The sequence below is a fragment of the Lytechinus variegatus genome, chromosome 1, assembly GCF_018143015.1.
Source record: "Lytechinus variegatus isolate NC3 chromosome 1, Lvar_3.0, whole genome shotgun sequence".
Classification (NCBI taxonomy): domain Eukaryota; kingdom Metazoa; phylum Echinodermata; class Echinoidea; order Temnopleuroida; family Toxopneustidae; genus Lytechinus; species Lytechinus variegatus.
The window spans coordinates 90,425,982-90,450,077 of record NC_054740.1 but is presented as its reverse complement, the minus strand read 5'-3'; the positions used below and the strand labels follow the sequence as shown (position 1 = coordinate 90,450,077).

The 24,096-nt window shown below is 34.2% G+C and overlaps 1 protein-coding gene across 2 annotated transcripts; it reads left to right on the top strand.

The window, feature by feature from the left end:
• The first annotated feature begins 54 nt into the window (after nucleotides 1–54).
• On the top strand, nucleotides 55–20,369 carry LOC121428184 (glucosidase 2 subunit beta-like). 2 transcript variants are annotated; one of them, XM_041624798.1, is made up of 7 exons: nucleotides 55–146; nucleotides 11,384–11,563; nucleotides 12,385–12,601; nucleotides 14,941–15,059; nucleotides 15,801–15,958; nucleotides 16,569–16,805; nucleotides 17,838–20,369. In XM_041624798.1, exons 2-7 carry the CDS (start codon nucleotides 11,416–11,418, stop codon nucleotides 17,934–17,936), a joined length of 978 nt encoding a protein of 325 aa, XP_041480732.1. In that variant the 5' UTR covers nucleotides 55–146; nucleotides 11,384–11,415; the 3' UTR covers nucleotides 17,937–20,369. The 2 variants fall into 2 exon arrangements, with proteins under 2 accessions (XP_041480732.1, XP_041480725.1); XM_041624791.1 differs by having other exon boundaries at nucleotides 16,566–16,805.
• The last annotated feature ends 3,727 nt before the right edge of the window (nucleotides 20,370–24,096 follow it).

The following is a 24,096-nucleotide window of genomic DNA, read 5'->3' as shown; positions in this document are numbered from 1 at the left end:
GGATACGTACGGTACTACAATGCGCGACCCAAATCATTGGATATCAACATCATCGAGGGGACGGAAAATTGTCAAACGACATGATAGGAACATTGTTTGACATTGTTGAAAATCAAGTAAATACTCATAGCTAAAGTCTGTAAAGTGTAAGTCTACTTTTTTATTATGATCATATAATATAATTTATAATAGCCAATGAATTCTTATTTCATGCTTTTGTATGGACATCGATGGTATCGATCATTCTGCAGTCAGTGCAGAGACGTAGCTTAACCATTACCAGCGTTAGACAATTTCAGATAATGGTACATGCAACTTTTATGCACGCATGTCTAAAGCGTTTTTCCCAATTTTGTGATGCAGTTATTTGATTTGCACAGGGGCCAAATCCCGGATAAAGCACATTGGTCGTGCCAGGCAAAATATATTATTTAAAAAAAAACTTATTTCGGGAGCTACTTTTCACAACCTAATTCCTCAACAAACGTTAAGTTACTATGAAAGTACGGTACCGTAAGGCACTCTAGGCGACACCGCAATACTTACCCGTGTTAAGAAACTGAGACTCCACTCACGCGCATTTGGGCAGCCCTAGCTTAGAACTAAGCTTTCTTTCCGTAAAAAATCTTTATTCTTATGATTCAATAAATGTTAATGAATATATAATTACTCTTAAATCGGTACTCACCGGTTCTTTTCTTGAATTTTCTGCCAAATTCCCACGCTTCTGGCTTCAATTCTGCGATAGATTCTGTTGCCATAGACAGCTACACATGCAACTCTATTTATAAATGGAGCGCCCCTTACGAGAGTTGTTAATGCCGCGGAAAAATTGTTAGGCATTTTGGCCTGTGGTCAAGGCGTTCTTTTGTTCTATTTTTTTTATAGGTATGAGATCGAAATCACAGCGACTATTCACACTGTTCCATAATGATTCCGAAAGGAGGTGCAGCACCCCCCACCCACATGGGCGCAAATCCCAGGGGGACACTTCCCCCTAACCCAAAATAGTAGGGGCACATTATCGAATGTCCCCCTACTATTTTTGTTCTTTTATATATGATGGAAAGAAATAGGCCTACATCATTTAAATCGAAGTAAAACATGTATTTTGGACGAGACGACCTTCTTTTGGGGGTGATAAACCTTCCTTTTTGTTTTTTTTTTGTTAGTTTGTTTTTGTTTTTTTTTTTGCCTGTTTTCCAGCCCCTGGTCCCCTACCTTAGATTTCCACCCTTGCCTCCCACTACTCTTGATATTGTTTGCGAATCTGTTTTGTAAATTAAAGGGGAATTTCACCCTGATAAAAAGATGATGAAAATATGAGAAAAATCATTTCAAAATATCGATGAAGGTGTTATTTGACAAAAAATGGAGTTGATGAATTTAGAATGCTTGATTTATTGTGACGTCTATAACGAGCAGTTGCTCTATCCTAAATATAAAATGCCCAAATTTCCCATTTTTAATGGTCCGTAACGACCCACTTTTTTCTTTTTGATAACAAGTATGAATTGATATAGGCCTACTAAAATGTACCATAAAAATCATTATCATGTATTTCTTGACATTTCATTTACTTTTTTACCATAATAATAGCTGCTTGCAAAGGCCTACGCCGTCACAAAAAAACCCGGGGGGCCGGGGGGCACTTACATTGACGAGTGGATACCATGCGCGACCAAAAAAAAACGTAAAAAGGATGTCCTTTTCACGATAGGGCACGTTACCTACGTAACGTGATAAGGGTGTCAAAAACACAAAAATAACGAAAAAAGGGTATCTATTAATTCGCTAGGAAAACCGTCATGTTTAGGGTCTAATTTGCGGGGATGATAAAACAAAATCAAAATGTTTTATAAAGGATGTCCTTTTTGCTCCAACACTTCGTGTTTAGAGTCTGATTTGCGCGAGGTGTAGAAGGTGGGGTCGTACTAAACCAAATAAGGTAAAGCCGACGACCGAAGGACCCGTAACAATAAAACATTCCTGTACTTGTTTAGGGGTTCATTTCAGGGAATATTTGCCAAGAGTATCGTTTTGTTTCCAATACTTGTTAAGGGTAGGGTTTCACACGCCAATACTTGTTAAGGGGTGCATTTTCAGAATATGGAAATTACGTGTTTAGGGTGCTTTTCGAGACCCCATGGTCGCGCATGGTATCCACTCGTGAATGGAAGTGGCCCCCCCCCGGGCAAAAAAAAAAATCTTACCTTTGAAAAAGATTGGTGGGGGATGGATTTTCCTCGAACGCATACCAATTTTTTTTCTGCTATTTTCATAATAAACTTTAAATGAATTCAACTTTGCACTACTTAATTTTTTCAAAGACAAAATAACAAAATTACATCTCGTCATCATCATCATCACCACTATCATTAGCATCACCATCATCATCACCACAACCGTCACCACAACCATCATCATCACCAAGATAATTTTCATCATCGTCATTGCCATCATCATCTTTTTTTTTCTTTATTTTTTCCCCATCCCTTCTTCTTTTTTTTTTCTTCCAATATTCCTCCTTTTTTTTAGAGCGGCACACCGTCATGCTCCCTCACTGATTATCCGCCTCTATATGCTTGGTGTTGTATAAATTGGCGGATACCTGAATGAAATACTGAAGAGAAAATAAGGAAAGGGAAAAAGTAAGAAGAAAAAGAAGATGAGGAGAAGAAAAAAAGAAAGCCAAACAAATGAAACAAAACAATGTCAAAATTTCGTAATAAAGTCTTCTACATGTACGTCAGTTTAATAATGATGTTTTCATTGAAATGAGAACAAAAAAAGAATTGAAACCATAGGCGGCGGAAGCGGGGACGTTCCCCCCTAAATTTGTTGTTGACCTTTTTTTTTTGCTTGTCAATTTATTTTCCTACGTCCCCCCTAAAATGTTTGGGTTGAGAGCCTTTTTTTTTGCTTGTCAAAATTTTTTAGGTTGTCCCCTCCTAAAATTTGGGGCTTCCGCCGCCAATGATTGAAACAGGACTACATTATAGTGTAAAGAAATAGAGGGAAGCTCCGAGACAATAAAAAGGTTGAAAAAGAAAAAAATGTGAAAACACAAAGCTCTCACAACATGAGCATAATAACAAATAATAACAAATAAGCGAGGACAAGTAGCTGAGGGACCCCCCCCCAACTCTCTCTCTCTAGTTATCTATCTATCTATCCGACTCGATTATATAAGAGAAGAATTTACTAATCAAAATATTATGAGCAAAAAGCACGAGCTGATATTTTTTATGAATATTCAAAACTGATAGAGAGACGCAATCGAATTATTCGATTGCGACAAAATTGATGATCTGAGAATTTATTGTTTTTAGGAATTCATTAAAAGCATAAAGTTGATCAGCATTAAAATATGGCAGGCGCAACGCATGAGCTAAAGCTTTATAGGCATACACCGATAAAAAATTTTAAGTATTTTTGGTAATCATGAAAAAAAATGATATTTCATGAAAGAAAGCTCAAATCCCGAGGAGGAATATTCTTATGAATTGACTTTAAAAAAAACTGTGGTAAGCCCCATTTAATATTTGATTATAAGTCGAATAAAACAGTAAAAGCTGACAAACGTTCGCGTGATATTTGGCAACCTCCCCCCCCCAAAAAAAAAAATAAATAAATAAAAAATAAAAAAAGTTTTTAACTATAATAATGATCGAAGGTAATTTTGTCTCGCGTAGAACTGGACAAATGAAAAAAAGATTGTCACTAAAAAAATGAAGGTAATTTTGACCCCCCCCCAAAAAAAGGAAAAAAGGTTTTAACAAGCAAAAAAAGGCTAAAAAGGAGAAAGAAGAGACAAGAATAATTATGAACGAAATATCCCCATTACAAATAATACTGTGATCATCATAAGGGAGGGGTCGCATAACTAATATGAACAACGTATTTAATTCCAAAATATTTACTACAAATCTCAATAGGGGGATCGGGCAGAAATGCTCACCCCCACCCCCACCCCCCCGATCCGCCACTGATTCCAATCAATAATGACATTTATCTGCAATACTGATACTTTGGAATCAAGATACTGAAGATTGATACGCTTTACATAAATTATGAACGTCTGACAAAAAGATAATCTACCGATCACCTGACCGATCAGCTGACCAGTTCGCGTATCACTTCGGAGTTGATCACTCGTCGCAGCTGTGTGGAACGCTCACCGAAAATCAACAAAAAGGGCCTGAAATGTAAGTTTAATGATAATATATTTTAATTTGAACTACTTAATTAATACTTTTAATGTATCCCCACCAAATGAAAGTCATATCACGTAACTCCAATTTGTATTAAGGCGTACATTTACCAAAGTCTTGGGTTGGAAATCAGAACAGCATTGTCTAACCCATATTTTTGGGTAATGTCGCCTATGAGGTCCATACATGTTAATGTTTGGACCTCATTGGTACTAGGAGTGCCGTAAGGGCACTAGTATTTAACCCGTTTGGAGAGTTTCCTCAAATATATAGAATAGCTATATTACATGATTTTTTTTTTTTTTTAAATACAGACAAATTATACATCACTTGAATTATTGAAAGGTTTTTTCAAGACAAATTCAATGGTGAAGACCAAATTACAATTGGAGCACCATAACTGAAGATACGGCCTCTTAAAGGGACGCTATACGTGGAACTTTTCTGCCACCCAAGACAAGTACCCATTGGGTGGCAGATCTACAGGTACTTGTAGATCTAAGAAACTTCCATACTTTTTTTTCATGTAGGTTACTAAGTTAATTTGACTAAAATGCAACACAAGAGGTGATCTTGTAGAGCATGGCTGTGTTACCTTCATATTTTTCTTATTCAAACAGCTTCTATTTGTGAAAATATAGTATACAAGAAGAAAGATAACAAATTAGAATAAGACAAGAGAAGTGCATGGGACGCTTTGCGTTGTTAAAAAAAATAATCAACTCTTGGGGGTCTCATTCCTCAACAGACTTTAATCAGAAAATAAAAATGAATGTCCCACTACCCGGTATCTGTAAGATTTATATCATTCAAAAGTAGAAAATTAAGTTTTGCAAGTATATTTTTTTTTCTTTCTGTTTGTCCATGTTCACTCTGTATTCTGAATAATTACCATGATGTCTCAAACTTGTTTGCAGATCCGAGAATGCGAGATCAGACAGCTGGAGCTGCAACAGTAGCTAGAAATGTACTCCACTGCTTAGAATTATAGAATATATTAACATTAAATATATTGGAATATATAAAGTTAAAAAGCAAGTCTCTGACATTATCTGAATTTCTACTACATTTAAAATCACATTTACAAAATAATCTCCCTCCTAGTAAACATAATAAAACAGGGACCCATTATTGTGTACATCATGTGAATTGATGAGACAGCTTATTGATATGATGACACAAAACAACAGAATATAGATATAGTCATGTATCTATTCATTTTGATACCAGTACCAGGCAGCAGTCAATGCATGGTCTGCGCCTGTACACCATGAAAAAAAATGAGACTGGAATTAAACTTTCATGCTTTAACTCCCGCCTGTTTTTTTTTTCTTGAAATATCAAGTTGAAATTATCATTAATTTTTCATCAATACACATAATTCATGCAGAAATCAAATGCACAACTTATCACCTACAACTATTTTCAATGGGTTTAACAATAACATACATGCATCAAGTACCACACCCATGGCCACCACGCCCACTCACTTCTTTCGGTCAGCCATGGCACCAAAATCACACTCTAGGCGGCACAAAATGGGCTTGCATTCGCCTCTTGCGCAGCTATGCGACACATTCTTATATATCAAAATTAGATTTTCTGATACAAATACACTTCAAAGAATTAATTCATATCTGATATTTGACTGTTCCCTGGGAAATTTTCTGTTTATACAGCTTTGAAGTAAGAAAATAGAAACTTGATTTACCTTAAGTGTCCAAAAAACTCCTTTTTGTAACGAAAAACATTGCCGACATTGAACTGAAATCGTCACTAACTTGTAGAAGAAAGTCTGCCGATTTTAATGATACATAACACATGGTTATTTGATGCCCCTAGAGGGTGTCAACAAGTAAAAGTAACTTGCAAGATTAACCCGGTTCTGGAGTCATATTTTCCAAAATGGCGACTTCCATCGCCATAGCATACACTTTATTTCAGTGATCGAGGATGTATTTGTTTACGGTATACTTCTACAAAAATTGTAACATTTTTTTCCAGACCATGGATGAACTTTCAAAAAGAGATATTTTAGGCAAGTTTTTATGAATTCCGGCAATTTTCTGACACAGGCATTTTGAAGGCGTAATTTTTACAGAATTAGAAGAAGACATCATGGATTTTCCTAATTATCACGACGGATATGCAACTTACTTGTAAATAAAGCAAACAAAGTCTATGATTCATTTTCGATAATGCAAAAAGAGACATTCAAGTCTCTGATTGAGAGCCGCAGATTGAACATTCGCACGGCGCAATGGTAACGTTTTCGCCGAATTCGTCGGGGCGAAAACACCAAGCGAGCCGTCCCACTCACCAGTCCCGAACGCTGCGCCATATATCTGGTGCCATTTCGTGCTTATAAATTTGTTTTTTCTACAATGCCACTATCTCATTAAAATTATTTGTCATGATAACATTGGAAATATTATCGTTTAATGGCCCAAAGGATCGACTGTAATAAAATACACTTTGAAATATTGTCAGAGAGTGATTAGTTAGGTGATGTTTATGGTCAGAATTTAGTCATGGCTTCGGGTGAACTTACGCGAACGCGGTCACTTGCTCACGGGGCGAGTCGGCCTGGCCCTTTGGTGGAAGGCCGTTACGTGCAGTGCAGCAAGAGCAGAGTTGGGGAGTTAAGTAAAAATACTTTGAAATAAGTAATCTGCAACTATTTTTTTGTCTTACTCTTATCCCTTTAGATTAATTAGATAAGAGATTAAAATTCTAAAAGTTTAAATCCAATTTTAGACAGTGGCATAACAAAGAGTGGTGCTTTATAATTAGGGGGGGGGGGTCTTGCATGCCCCCAATTCAGAAAAAAAAGAGGAAAAGGAAAGAGAATCTTGCGAAATTGTTCAATTGGATTTTTGTAACAAAAACATCAAAATTATGCTCATGTCGGTTGCAACTTACTAAATACTTTTTAAATTTTGCCTGATCGATACGCCATATCGTATATAACCCTCAATTTTTTTCGCTCGTTACGCCACTGATATAACAGCTAGTTTATGCCAACATTATTTGGTTGCGGGATCAAAGCATCAGCTATAGCTAAACATTTATACTTTATGCCTGTTCAACTTCAAATACAGGTTTAGGCCTGTATTTATGAGATGTTTTTGTGATCTTTGGGTGCCTTTATTATTTTCATTTTCAATTACGGTAAAACAATTATTAATTGTGTATTAATTTAGTATTAACCTCCATGATACATTTTATTGTGTTAAATCATGCCATTTCTCTTATATCAAGCCCTTGTAAAAACATGCTCAGACCCCCCCCCCCATATATAAACACAAGAAATGTATATAAAATGAATTGACCTACCCCCGCTTCCTTATCGAGGACAAAATGAAAAAAAAATCAAAATAATTGACCGCCTCCCTTTGACGAGGCAGCTGTCGGTGGCATGATGTCTTCTTTGACTTTTTTGCGTGTAAAAATAATACTGAAGAAATATAGGGGCACTCTAAGTGCCCCCCATGAAAATCAATCTGGATCTGCAAGTGCATAGCTACGCCATGGCTCCGTAACACAAAGATTAGCGATCAATCGCTAAATGAATTGGCTAATCAAGATCAATGTTACACGCGCATTTGTCGCAAAATACTGACTAAGAACCAATCAGAAGCGTTCTTTCATATTTGCTATTCATCGCAAACCTTTGTGTTACGGAGTCCATATCTTTACGTTCTAGCTCTCATATTTTTCAGCTCCCTGATTTTTTGGAAGAAAAAAAAAACAAGGCGAAAGAAAAGAGTGAAATAAATCCAATACGATTAATCACAATTTGAGTTGTTTGAAAGAATTATACTTATCAGATAAACTGAATTAAATTCTACAACCATGATGAAGAATATTAAACAGCAATCTTGATAAATTCTGGGTTGTTTTTTTTCAAAATCAGAACCAATTAACCTTTTTCTGTCACTTTCCACATTTTGAAGAAAAAAAATTAAGTTGTTCATCGACGCCCTGTACTGATGATGAAACTGTATCCCCACTGGGTCCTCTTAACTCCCCCCCTCTCTCTCTCTCCCTCCTATCCCCCCCCATAAAGCGCCTTGCTCATTTCTCTTATCTCACCTTGACCTTAATTAGTTAATCTTAACGATTTGGCGGTACTGTCAAACGTGACTGGTCGCCATCATAGCTTCATCCCCAACAAACACGGAACAAACAATCACAACAATATTCTGTTGTTCGACCCAACATCATTCCGTTCAATACGCGTAAGGCCATACGTGGGCATGCACAAACAACGTGGGTTCTCAAAAACTGACCCGCGTTTGGACTGAAATTGTGATTAAAATAAAAAGTTATAAATATCACAAAAATATGGGTGTAATAATGGATATTTGATTAACGGAAAAACATCAATCGCTTATTCATAAGAATTCCGGAAAAGATTTGAACGAGGTTTTTATCAATGGTAATCAAGAGGAATTAGTGTATAGATGAATGGCGCTCAACGTTAGCCGGTGAGGGCGCGGGCCAAATCTGGCCAGAATCTGGCAATATGGCGTCGCCCATTAAGCTGACGTTGGGTCTATAGCTTGCAAACTGACAGATGCACGTACGTGCCCCTCAAATCTCTGTCTCACGCAACTATCACAGCCTGTTCCCATATACATTGTACACAATGTCTATGATCTCACTCAGATTCACAGAAAATCTCACGCATAGCTGGTCTTTGAACTTGGCATCTCTGCAAGATTCAAATTTCAAGTCCACTGAACTGAAGAAAAATGTTGATTTAGAGTTAGACAAAATTACAAGTTAGATTGAAGAAAAAATGCTGAAAATTTCATAAAATTGGATTGGTCTAGACGGTAGACCACTCAAGTCAAGGTTCCAACTCGGGCATCGTTCACAGGAAAGTGCGAGGCACAACACCCGAGAAGACATTGTCACATTGTCATTAAATTTTACAATACGTTCCTAAATCCTAGTGAAATTTTTTCCTATGACACTACTATACCAAACAATATAAATCCTTACTTTTCCTCTTGTTTGTCTTTCTATGAAAATATAGATTTAGATGATAAGATCTAGGCCTATATTTCATTATTGATGCTGAAGAAGGTTGAATCACAATATCCAGATATTTCGCATATGATATACATGTATGTAGAGAGCTGTGAGAGGACGTGCGACATCAGTTATACGTTGCTTGTTCACATCAGAAGTTGTATTGCTGGTTGCGTTCTACATGTAGGCATTCAGGATTTTTATTCTTTTATTTTCGCTATCAAAAGATCATGGCGTAGACTACTTTACCTAATAAATTTTCACATAAGATGCAACCTGTTGATTTTTTGGTTCAAATTCCTATTATGCACCAACAACTTGAATCGAGACTGTCGTGCTGGTGAAATATTTTCACTCTTCCAAGTCATGATGTCATCAGGCTGGCTGGTTCTTTTGCTACTAGTTCCATTGCGATATTGGGCATATGATTCGACGATTGACGGATATATGCAGAGCTACCAAGTCTCACGCATTATGCGTGAGACTCAAGCATTTTGGACTCTTGTTCCCCTCAAATCTCTGTCTCACGCAACTATCACGTTGTACACAATGTCTGTGATCTCACTCAGATTCACAGAAAATCTCACGCATAGCTGGTCTTTGAACTTGGCATCTCTGTATATGTTCCAAAGCTGTTTCCTATCTGATTTCTTGGCACAATATGAACATTTTTTTTGCAGTGGGGTTCAGTTCTGGTCACTATATTTATGATAAATTCTATAAATTTCCTACCTTTAATCCCTCTTTTCCTCTTGTAAAATTGATTCTTATAAGCCAGTTCGTAGTTCCTTTCTGCGCATGATCAAAAGATTCTACGCATGATCAGAGGAAGGTCATTTGTACTGAAGTGACATGGTGGTTTAAAATCTAATGAGATAAGCACCAAATTTGATGTCTTGATTATGCTTATATTCTTTTGAATTGTGGTTTTCATTTACATCCACCAAAAATAACAATGCGTCCACGAACGACTGGTATTCATAGTTTGCCAAGTATACATTGTACAACATGCTATGATATGCATTCAAAGTAGGAATGCAACAGATACCTTCATAATGTGTTCATTGTTGTGCTATTCTAGTCACCTGGTCTATTCAATTTCTTCATCCTGCTATGTAAGGCAAGATTACGTAATATCTTGCTTTGAAATCTGCCTATCATAATGAAAGAAATGAAAGGTAATTTGACCAAAATTGTCCCTGAAGTAACTTCAAACTGGTCTATTGTTCATATGGACACTGCGCCTACCCTCCCGCGCGTATCGTTTGTAATACGCAATAAGCATGCAAGGTGCTCGGTTTCAAAAGAAAGGTGGTCTCACTCATATCATAACCTTGTTCATTGAATGGATGGTCTCACTATACTAGTAGTAGGGGTCTACCTAGTTGTGTGTCCGGACAATCAATTTTAAACAGCCATTTGGAATAGTTTACAAGCAGAGGCTCATTAATTTTTAGTACAAAATGGAAGGCAATATTATAGAGAAAATTAAAGAAGAATATACAGTATGTAGTCTACAACTATTGAATTAATATTTTTGGTGTAGATCATCTAATCCTAATAACTATAAGGCTACACAAAAAATTTGATACGGAGGATTCATGTTCAAAATTTCAAAGTGTCTGAACATCCCAACCCCATTCCTAAAAAAAGGAAATTATGACATTTTAGGTTTTGCTTACTTTTCACAAAACATATGTCACTCTAAGTTAGTATATGCACGACTAATATGCAATTGAAAGAGTCGATGATGTGCATATATTTTTTTATTGTTTGAATTTATATAAAGATATATATTTTACAAAAGGACCCTCTTGATTAAGCCACAAAAATGTACTGTAATTGCACATGTTAAGTAAGGGAGGATCAAAACTATATTTCACAAGACAAGAGGGGATAATTAAGATATTACCTAAGAAATGGGAAATAGAATAAGAAAGTTATGACATTTGTAAATTTTGCTTGATTTCCCAAACAGTGATGTGCACGTCCATGGTCAGTACGCAAATAGATAGACTGATGACATCACCTACATGTATTCACTATTTATTTTTTTATCACATTTTTTTTCTCACTTAAATGCACTAATGATGATTAATCATTGCATGTTTTCCGTCTTGATTTTCTAGGCCTTTGAAGTTTGGTGTAGACGCAATGTAGTATGGGTGTAAGACGTCTTATCTGTTTCCGGAGACGAAGATGGTCAAGGTACTTATGCCTGCTTGTTTTTGCCACAGTTATCTATTTCATCTTCCAGGGAACTTACTTGAGGGCACTCAACAATAACAGCACAGATAAATTAGAAATTGGTAAGAAATTACTTAGGTAACTAGTCCAAGGTCAGGATTAGCAAGCACCCATTCATTAACTCACAATTGTATTGATATTCTCAGAAGCACTGGTCAAGTAATCTGTATTTGTATTGTGTGAGGAAACAATTGTGCAAATCATCATTGGAATTATGCCGTTACAGTATTGTTGTGCTTCAGTGGTCAATTACTGGTCATAACTTTCCACCACTCAAAATCTCCAACAAGTAACCAATACAATTTGGTATCTGCCCAACGAGCACTAATTTCTCACTGACAATTTTTTTTTTAAATTCAATGTTAAATCCTCAAAATTGTATAGTTTTCATTCCCCATTGGCAAGATGTTCAACTTCTTAAAATGTCTCTTTATGACTACCTTCTCCCTTAAAATATTTATGGGCTCACCTGAAGTTTTAAAATGATTTTTACTAAGAATGCAACAATCTCAGAGCACATTGTTACTTTTGTAGAGAAATTCTCTCCAGAAAATTAACTGATATTGATAAATTATTTTTGTATCCTGAAAGCTTATTGGAATTCGAAAATATATATTGGAGAGGTTTATTACAAAGCTTATTCTGTTCAATATAAATATAAACAGATCTTTTAATTTTCTATTTGAAATATTAGGAATACTCAGATATTAGTAAAAATTCTAACAAACATGTCTAAAGCAATGATGATAGTGTTTAAATCAATGATTAATGCAGAGATATTAATCCAAGAACAAATGAAATAAATTTCAAATAAAATTGTTTTGCTATCGTTTATTTTTTACTAATCAAGGTTTTAATTGTGAATGTTATGATTTGTTATAAGATGGAGGAGATAGCATTAAAGTCAAGCATGAAAAATCACTTACTATCTTGGGAGTTCGATCAGATGACCTATTACACTACGTACCAGACAAGGATGGAATGTTCCATTGTATTGATGGATCAGCTAAGGTTCCTATGAGGGCTGTCAATGATGAGTACTGTGATTGTCCATTGGATGGATCAGATGAACCTGGTACAGATGCTTGCCCGCATGCAAGGTGATTACAACATTCTAGTAGTTGTTTTGTGTCTTACATGGCATTATATACAATGCACTGTGTGAGGAAAATGACAACACTAGGAGAAGGTAGGCTAATTTTTATAGCCTAAGGGTAAGTTGAGACACCACCCCAGGCCAGTTATGAATGATTCAGACATTGAGGGGATGTCATTTATTGATGACCCATTACATAACCCCTAACCCCACCACATTGTGTTCAACATTGAAACAGAAAATAGTTTCTCATAGGGAAAATTAAAAAATTCAGCCAAAATAGTAAGAAAGTGTGAAATAGATAAGTGCATTTAACCCACATCATCTTTAAATATAATAAGGACATAAGATGACAATTTTTATTAGTCCTGGCCCCTGCTTACAAAGAGATGTGATTGATCCAATCTATGGACGGCCAGCAATGTCAACATCTATTATGCATGTTTGTTCTAAATATTTTCTAGCTAGTATGATGTATATTCATGCATTCATTGTTGTCTTGAAATTCACTGTGCTTCTCTATGTTTGCAAAGGACATTGTGCAAATTTTCTTTAGAATAAAATATGACCCTTTTGGATTTCCATAGAGTTACGATTCATGGGTCCATAATTTGATCACTCGTCACTCTTTGTAAGACGGGGTCCAGGTGTAGATCCTCATTCTTGACAAAGTCTTTTACATGATGGGTGTATAAAAAAAATGTGTGTATGTGAAAATATTCCATGAAGTTCAGATTGGATTTGGTTGAGGCAGCGAACATGGGACAAGTTGAGTCATGGTAATTCATATGGTAATATATAATATAGAAACAAACAAACTGTAAAAGGCCATTGATATGCAGGCAGAAGGGACCATATTCATAAGACAGTTGTTCTACTTTTAGTGGATGTTAGTATTTATAGAGAATTAGCAAGTGAAAAGACTTTTAAATAAAAAACTGTCATGCTGGTTCTTACCCCATAACTTTTTGTGGCTCAACTTACCCCATGGGTGGGGCAAGTTGAGCCATTTTTTCAACTTTTTGTTTCAAAGGTGACATTTCAGTGTTGGCGTAGAAAGTTTCATTTAGATAAAAAATGTTTCCAAGAATTAAATTTTCATTTAAAGTAATTATTTCCACAAGATTATTATTCATATCAGCTTTACATGCAAAAAAGCAAAAAAAAAAGGCTCATTTTGCCCCGCCTTTCCCTATTTGATGACCTTTATCAATAAATTAAGACTTGAAGAAAACAGAAGAATAAAGAATTTTTGACTAATTGCATAAAGTCTGCCCTTATGTGGAAGTTAGTACCCTGATTTAAAAAGAATATGAGAAACCTACCAATGAAGCCTTTTGTTGAAAATCATCAATGGATCAGAGCTATGAACTTGCAGATTGTTTATTATGTATAAATGAAAAAATAATAATTAGAAATATTTCAAAATTACAGTTTATTGGATTATTTGTGCTTATTACATCTATAGAAGAAAAGCTCCAATGTGATGTCACAGAATTTATTTGAAAATCATGAGTTTGTTATCTTTTTATGGAATTTTGTATAAAACTGTCTCTCATTTTGTTGTTTGTATGAAACCAAAGGAACATGTATTGTAAAATAAAAACAGTTTTGAGGTTTATGGGGTTTTTAATTTCAATTGTAAGGTCATTGAGAATGTACAGTACACATGTAGTTCAACTACAATAACAACACCAGAACAATTAGATAAACCTAAGGAATATGGATTTTACATCATGATTAAAACAACTTAAACAAAAATTGTGTTCAATTCTTCACTTCAGATTTGGAGCAACGGACAGGCTTTATTTTCCTCCCTAGTTCAATATAAAATCTTTTATCGTGTGCATTTTATATATTTCAAATAATTTCTATGAACTCCTGCTACTCAAAACATGAAATGATGCCCACATTGATTTACCTTTATAAACAGCTGCTCAACTGCAAAGTATTTGCCTTGGAGCATTTGATGTTTTTGTTATTATTTATTCCATTCCTAGAAAATTCCATTTTAGAGGTAAAAGGCTTGTTTCATATGTTTCCTGTTTATTGATTCAATTGATCTACATGTATACTGATAATATTCTTCCATTTGTAATTATTATTCAAGGAGGGCAGTGACAATTTTATTGGCGTAGTGTTTAGTCTTTGTACAATTGTACTTATAATTTGTTACACAGAAGTGAGAAAAACAATACATAATGTAACAATTGCTATTTCAGTCATTACAGTGGCTTTATTCTTTATCAGAAAACAAGAATATTTTGCAGCATAGGACTTCTATCCTCACTTCCCTGTCAACATATTTGTGTGATATTGTTATTTGTTGATCATTTTCCTCAGGTTTTACTGTGAGCACAACAGCAAATTCTTGCCGTCTGGTAAGGTGAATGATGGTATATGCGATTGCTGTGATGGAAGTGATGAGTGGAAAATTGGCCTCGCATCAGTAAAGGTCAAAGGTCAGTAAACAAAATATCCATCAATTTGTCCCTCATATCATATAAAAATTGAAAATAATGGAAAGAAACAAAAGATCAGGGTATTTTTCACACGAGATTTGCCTAAAAGTTTGAGGTTATGCTTGTGTCAAATTTCTTATGAAATCTTATTGATCTGAATATATGGCATATATGTTACCTGGTAATTTTTGTGAAAGACCTTAAGGTAGAAATTCAAAGTTATTTAAAAAGAAAATGTAATCAGAAGAGACTTGATTTAAAACAGGTCTCAAAAGTTCTTTCAATCCTCAAGTTCCTGTTTCAGGACTTGTTATCTTATTAATCTATATTTTTGTATACATGTGACTAACGATTGTAAATATCATATGAACAAATAAAGTCCCTCTTATGAGGATTTTAAAGGGAAAAAAGGTAGCCTGATACACTTTTCATAAGAATTACAATTATAACTTATTTATTATTGTAAGAAACCTTGATGGTTGGATGGAGTAACATTGAGAAATATTAACAAATGGGGAAGAATCAACATCAAGATACAGATTAGAAGAAATAGAAAAACCAGAATAGAAGAAATAGAAAAACCAGAATATGAGGGTGAAGAGCAAACAAAATAAATGTTTGCTCTTGTGAATGATGGGACTATGTATCATGTAATAAAGACATTACTTTTTCATTCTTTCTGACATTGATAAGAAATATTTGTATTTGCCTTAACAGTTCAGGTTTAATTTTGCTTGATAGGTTTTCCTTTGAGTGATGTCATTCAACATGCACCATGTGTGGATACATGCAGCAAACTAGTAGACAGGGAGAGAGAAGATCAGAGAGTACGTCAGATAGGGTTACGTTTAAAACAACAGTATATAGCTAGAGCACAGGGTCATTTGTCTAAAAATTCAGTAAGTAAACATTTTCTTTTAGTCTTCTTACACTTTCCATTAATTTGTTGTGTTTGTGATCTGATTGTGCACATAGTATGTATGCAGATGAAAGGAATCTTGGGGGAATGTGGGTTGTTCTGAACATCACAATCATTGTCATCGCCTCACCATCATCATCACCACCATCATCATCATCATCATCATCATCATCACCATCATCATCATCATCACCATCATCATTGCCATCATCATCACCATCACCACCATTATCATCACCATCGCCATCATCATCACCACCATCATCATCACCATCATCATTATTATCACCATTATCATCACCATAATCATCACAATCATCGTCATATTCGTTAATCTTCAGTTTAATAGCACCATTATCATTATCATTACCATTACCTCCGATGTTTGCTGATTCCAAAATTTAATACAAAAATCAAAATCAAAACACCTGAAAGCTCAATTCAGTTTTCTTGCATGCATGATGAAAGTGTCAGAAAATTGAATTGTTTAAGTTATCCATCAAAACCCATTGGTATTTTTACAGAGAATGTACAAAATACATGGATATAGGGAATGCTTTTCATTGTTTCTTTGTTATTGTTAACAGCAGGATATTTATGGCAAGCAGGGAGAATTTTACCAACTGAGCAAAGAGTGTTTTGATCATGCTGATTATGCAGCATCCTACCATATCTGCCCCTTCAACAAAGTAGAACAGACACAGAATGGTCACATGTTCAAGTTAGGCAGCAAAGGACAGTGGGATACCAGTCGGGTTGACAAGCTGGTCTTGGTCATGATGGGTGGAGACAGGAGAGGTTGTCCAGGTGATGGTCGCAGGACAGAGGTGAGAAATAATACTCTTGTGTCCCTTTCTGTGTTATGGTAGTTATAATGATAATAGTTCAGGTAGAGAAAAGTGAGGAGAGACAGAGAGGAAGAAGAATATGAAAAGTATTATGATTAACCTACAACAGGTGCCTACGAGTTCCTTAAAAGTATCTGGAGCCCTTGGATAATAGCCTTGTTTGGCACAGAAGTGCCATTCTGACCATGTAGATTAATGAATGACAGAACATGAAATAAGATTATTTCTTGTTTGTGATCAGGCCTCCAACCTACAAAACACTTGTAGGATAATTTTTATTATTTTTATTATTTTTTATCATAACGGTTCATTCACTCAATTGCATTCTAAGGTCCTAACCGGGTCTTGAACCGTTCTTTGTGAAATAAATGAATTAAAAAGGCAGCAGTCTTTTGTTATGTTTGTTAATCTTTTCAGCCAAGTTAACAAAAATTGGATTAAAACTAGTGTCCCCGAAGCTATTTATTTGATTGTCTTAAATCTTAACAAACTGATTAAAGTACATCTGTTTCTTCATTTAATGCTAACAAACTTTCAATACAAGAGTTGTAGGGGATCAAAGAGAGATAGGTATTTAGGTTATATGAAGTCCAGATACTCTAGATAAAACGTTTGTGGACAAATTATAGGCTATATACTACGATCAACACTCTTTCAGGATATCCTATCATAAAATTCGACCAAGCCAATTATAGATGGCTCTATTGAGTTCATAATTAAAATCACACTGTACAGAATATTGGTGTACAAAGCAAGGCCATCTATCAAAGTGTGGCCATTTCTCATTCATGGCTCCTTGTTACATAATCTATGGCATATTGATGAGTTAGATTGTACCACTGGTCTTCTATGATTGCTCACCTATTGAATGTTTCTTCAATTTGCACAGAAGAAAATTAATTAGAATAGAAATTTTACAATGTTTTATTATGATGTATGAATATGATTGTTCAATTTTTTAGTTTAAATATTTTTGTCTAATATTCTATTTTTCACTCTTTCTCATTGCAGATTGAATTCTCATGTGGTCTGAGTAACTCTATTACGAAGCTTTTTGAAGAGGAAAAGTGTGTTTACACTGTTCACTTTCTGACCCCTGCTGCTTGCTGACGAATGATGTAATTATACAAATGAAATGAATTTGCCAAAGTCATTCCACATATTGTTATCAAACAATTGAATTTAATTACCTTAATATGAATTACATCAGTGAGGGCCCTAGTAGGGATTGGAGGTATAAGGTACCTTTGAGATAGTTCTTGCTGGCCTAAGGCATGACCAAGAATAGTTTAATTATATCAAAGGTACTGACTGGGTAATTGTACCACTGCCCTAGTGAAATGATGCCTACTATTTGTTTTATAAGATCATGGTAGACTCCTTATTTGATAAACAACTTATATCTCAAAACTATGAATGTTCATGATAATCAGCTTATGACTGCTTATATCTGGTTGTCTGTGAAAGTATGTATCTAGCATAGTAATTGTCCTCATATTTCTGCTCTCACCTTAAATGAGTAGGATATATTCTCATAGAAAGGTTACAAACGAGAGGTAGACTGAACAAGTTTTAGCTTCAGCTTTTCAATATTAAAAGATGATTTAAGTCCTTTTCCCAAAAAAAAATAATTCTAAGAATTGTAGTAACAACAAATTTTTGTGTTATTAGTATTGAAATACATATTAGTGATGAAAATTTCTATTCAATAGTATCACTTATTTTCAAGGGGGGGGGGGTGAGGGCTTTGTTCATTAATATTTTTAAACTCATAAGCATCCCTTCTTAAATTACTTCTAATACTACTCCTGCTGCTATGACTGCCACAAGTGTCGCTGCTATTTCATCAACTATGCATACTTCAAATACAAATATACTACCATGTGTTAAATAGCCCCCTGATGTTTTTTTATAGTGATTTTATTCAATTTTAAACAATGTGCCTTATTGTTGTCTTGAGGAATGTGTTAATAGCTCCTTTGAATTTTACATTTCTAATGCCAGTTGAAATCAGTATATTTTTCAAAGATATGTTAAACAAGGGACATGGTCAATTCGAAATTCAAAATTAAGTGATGTAAATTTGAAGATGTGAATGGTACAGGAATGAAAAATTTTCAATTAATTTGAGACTATTCACTTTAGTCAGTAACTTCATTCTATGGGACTTTGAATTAATTGAGCAGCCCTTCAGATTGATTCGAATTCTGAAAAATGAAATGCCATAATTGTATAAATTGCATTTTTGTATTTTAAGATTTTCCCAGGATTAACACATTCAGTTTTTGTTCAACTGATTTTTTAAAAAAATCATAGGTCAAATTATGAAAATTATCAGAATCTCATGAAATAATAAGACCATGATTTGTTACAGCTAATGTTATTCAATCATGCAAAAAATAAAAATATACCCATTATTGTTTGGTATGAATCCAAATGCATTGAAATCAAGAACATAGCTTATTCTTATTTCCAACCATTTTCAATTATCACATTTGATAGTCTATATCCATGGTAATGAAATATAAAACAGGTGCTTTAAATAGAACTAGCAACGATCAATTTGAAGGAACTTCAACAGTCAAGTTTAGCTTTGTGATTTTGTTACCTATATTGCAAATTTAAAGAGTCTTCAAAAGACTTGCCTGAATGAAATGTATTTTTGGTTAAATACCATTTTCTATATGAGCCCTTCAATCTAAATGTATATCTCCAAAACTATGCATGTGTGTTTGTTAAAAGAGTTGCTTCTTACACTATACCCCAAGGTGAATACCGGTAGTCATTCATGGAATATGTATAGCATTCAAAATATTTTCATGAAATTATTGATACATTACAATTTTTCAGTATTACTGTGGAAACCTTGCCAGTATTGCCATGATCAATTTAAGTTTTCATCAGATGGAAAATGTGTAGAAATCTGTGTATGTAATACTGATAGTATATTGTTAAATATTTATGAAAAAGCAATAAATAAGGAGCTTCTTGAATAGTATGAAGTTTTTCTGTACTATTCCAGTCATTGAACATATCTTAATAACAATGACAAGATCTCATGTAAAATTTCTGGTGTTTTTAGTTATAAGCAATAGCAAATTTAGGTAAAATAGTAATACAAGATAAAAGAGCCTCTCCTAAAGCCTTTGATTTTGATGATTGCAAAATGTAAACTAATCGAATTCACTAAGGGTATGTACATCTAAGAAAATCACTCATTTAATATCTATCAATAATAATAATATCATGTTTTACCCAGGGAAGCCACCTCAGTTCTGAAAAACTGATTTGGGTAAATCGAAAGATATGTATTATTTTGTATCAAAATATGTGAATTCTTTGTTGTGGATCACTTGTTATTGTGGATCATGCAAAGCAATTAAATGTTGTTATTCAGTGAAACTCCTATGAATACTAATTTCTTTGAATTGATGTAAGCTGTAAATATTTCACCTAAATATTTTTTCGCAGTTATATGTATATTTTTGATTGTTGGATATATTCTGTACTAAAATCTCTGAAATAAAATTTATAGATTTTGAGAAAAAATGCTGGTCTATTTGCTTCATTGATATATGGAAGATAATTCTAATTACTGTAAATTTGCATACTAATGTTTCTCCCCTACTCCTTCATCTTGAGGGTAAAGGCCAGGCTTATTCCTATTTCACTGCACTCAATGAGGTCTTGACTCTCAATTGGTGGAGCGTTGTGGCCCAGTGGATAAGTCTTCTGACTTTGAAACAGAGGGTCGTGGGTTCGAATCCCAGCCATGGCGTAATTTCCTTGAGCAAGAAATTTATCCACACTGCTGAACTCGACCCAGGTGAGGTGAATGGGTACCCGGCAGGAAAATTCCTTGAATGCATGAGCGCTGAGAGGCAGCTCGAGCTAAATTTGGGGTAATAACTGCACGCCTCAGAATAGAATACTTCTAGATAGATGGCGTTATATAAATGCCTATTAGTATTATTGTATTCTGTAAAGATAATTGTACCCATAGGAAGAAGGGGGAGAGGGAAAAGTAACAAGTGATAGATGATGAGGTTAATAAAAATAAGGAGAAATAGGTTGGGGGGAAAGAAGTGTAATTACCAAAAAGGAAATCAGGAAGAATTGAAAGGTGAGGAGGAAGGGGTGGGGGAGGAAGAGAAGAAAGAATAAAGTGTTTTTCTATTCTTAGTGTCACAAAGACTTTAAATTTGTACCAATTTAAATGGAAGTTGAATTTTCTTCACACGCCATATTCTTTAAACCTGGCATGGGCGAAAAAGTGAAGCTCTGCTACAAAACATGGCCTGTAAAATTTGGAGTGCTCAATGCTATCAATTTTGAGATTTTAGAGAATTTAGAGAATTTAGATATTTGAAATTTGTAAATCAGATTTTTTTTAAGGATAATGATTTAAAGAGAGGGAGAACAAAAAGTAGTTCTATCCATTGCCCAAATGCAAGTTGACTTCCCCTGTGAATTTTCTGTCAAATTTCAGTATAAAAATAATTGGAATGGCAAATCAATAGCATATCCATTAAGCTTCATCAAATTTCTGCTGCACATTTCCTGAAATATACAATCGATAACACAATAAAATAAAGGTGTTGCAAACTTCTTTCAATCACATTTTATTTAAATAAGTGGTATAAAGAATAATGAACACAAAAAGAAAAATAAGCGGTTATTGTACTGATTTTATGAATGATAAATACTTGACATGATAATTTCTTTTAATGAAAGAACAACGTTAGCAATATTTCAATGCAATATTCGAAGCTAAGGAAACATACAAAAGAAAATAAGTAGAAATATCAATATCATAGTACAAACCTATTTCACACTTTAAAAAAATCCACCATCTAAATGTCTTTTTACGATCACAAATTCATCATTGTGAAATCAAAATAAAGATAAAGTAAAATAGCACAGTTTTCATATAAAATATCCAGAGACAAGGGTCCCGTAACACAAAGGTTTGCAATTGATCGTATGCTTGATTTTCACTATTCATTGTAAATTGTAGTCAATGCAATCAATCGTAGAAAAATGTACTATGATCATCGCTAAGCTTTGTGTTACAGGCCCAAGATTGCATTTGGACAGTGGTATAAAAAAATATTTTGGCTTTATCTTGCTTAATCTACTTTCATTCATCATTCCATCCCATTCACTCAAGTCCCCAGTTTCTTGTGTCCTCATGAAAAATTAAAAATCAATGTTCTTAAGTGAATACCCCGAATAGCAGTATGATTATGTACAATACACCTGCATATGTGTTGATGTGCCAACATACATGCAATGCATATATCTGTGTTGCCTTTTGGATTGCAATACGGTACATGCATTTGCTATTTAGCAAAATTGGAGACCTTACAAATTACTTATTAGCAATATACATATCATTGCTTTAAAAATATTCACCTTGTCCACACAGAAATGCATTGAGAATTCAAATCTATCCACAGCACCAATAATAATATTTTAAAACCAATTATTAAACCCTGTCTCTACCCTATGAACCAAGAAACATAGGCCCTCTACATTTTAGACTTTTATATGGCAACATCAGTTGTAAGAATGAGCAAAAGTTCTAACAGCGAGATAGGAGGGGATTGAATATGCATAGAAAAATTATTGGTAGTACATAATTATGAATACTGTTAATTTCATTGAAATTAAAAGTCAATTATTTGTCCATGGATTTATGGGGAATTTTCCATGATGTACATCAGGTAGAGAACAGTTGCACTTGAAGACACACATTGCAGCTATTTGAAAACTTATTGCATTCTAACTTGCTTTCAGCTACAGCATACTTCACACTTAATTCTTAACATTCTCTTTGGAAGTGAAGATTGAATAACAAGCACCAAGGCCAGCACAATAAATATAATAAAAATAATAATAATGATTCAGCATGTGCAAAAACTAACATTTGCAATGAGTTGATTTGTTGATTGGGAGAAAAATTATGGCTAAGCACAATAAGCATGGTACAAAAAATTAATGGTACTCTTTAATACAGTACTACACAGGCAAATGATTTCATTGACATCATCAAAAAGCTCAATTTATCTCCTGTATTTTGACGTTTCCTGATAAATATTAAAAAAAGAAATGTAAAATGTGTATATCAGCATTTTGCCAAGCACTTCCATTTTGTGTGGGAAGCGCTATCAAATGCATACATGAAATACAGGCATGCCCAATACAACTGGGCCTGTTACATTGAATGGAATCCTTGATTTACATCAGTTGGTGTTCAGCGTTACCATGGTAGCTATCATTGGTTGGCAAAATTACCATAAATTACCATAATGGTAGCTTTTATGCAATGGGACCCTTGAGTAATATAGCAACGATGCCACCACAAAATGAATATTGTTCATAAGTAAACATTTTAATATCTTTACAGATTGACATAAAACACACACTTCAGGTACTGCGATAAAAAAAAATATTACGTAATGCATTTTGATATCAAATATTTATATCATGTAAACCTACTAATACCTCTACAATAACATGACTTTACAATGAAACATTATCACATTACAAGTACATCTTTGTGCTTACTTGACAATTGAATATTAACTTGAATACATAGAGCATAAGGCATATTAGTCAAGGTGAAATGAGTGAACTCTATTTGATTGATCAGACAGATTTCTACTTCGACAAATTCAAAACGTGTGATGATTGAGGTGTTTCCTGGCCATATTTCATAAAGCTTATTATCTATAACGAGCTGAAAGAAATGAATGATTTTGATTGGTTATGAAGCAATGCTGCTATGGTAACAATAATTGATAACAACTTGTCATTGATAAGATCTTGTATACAAAAAAAGGCCTGATTACCTTTTATTATATGGGTTGAAACTATCCCTCTTCAACTTCATAGTGTAGTAATGAAAGACATGAAATAAATTACAAAAATTTACAAAAATAAATAAAGGCATTTAAAACAGGATCTATTACATATTCACAAAAATATGACGTAACAACTAACTACATATTGCTAAAGCATATATATTATTAATTTTGAGAAGCATGTATATTGCCTCATAAACATATCCTATTACAGAATTCCATGATTGTCTCACATTTGTGTTTGAAATAACACTATCATAAACATCTGTTTCATCAAAGATTACACACACATTCACATAGGATTATCAATTCATATGACCTATATTGTTGAAAATTACTACAAAAATCTACTTATATAATATAATAAGTATGCTAATTCTAAGAAAATTATTGAATGTTCTCAG

Bases quoted from the DNA above. Each gene is read 5' to 3' on its own strand.
- LOC121428184 (XM_041624791.1), top strand. From the start codon at position 11,416: ATGGGTGTAAGACGTCTTATCTGTTTCCGGAGACGAAGATGGTCAAGG. The intron at 12,602-14,940 runs GTGATTACAACA...CATTTTCCTCAG, and splicing joins GATGCTTGCCCGCATGCAAG to GTTTTACTGTGAGCACAACA. The intron at 15,060-15,800 runs GTCAGTAAACAA...TTTGCTTGATAG, and splicing joins CGCATCAGTAAAGGTCAAAG to GTTTTCCTTTGAGTGATGTC.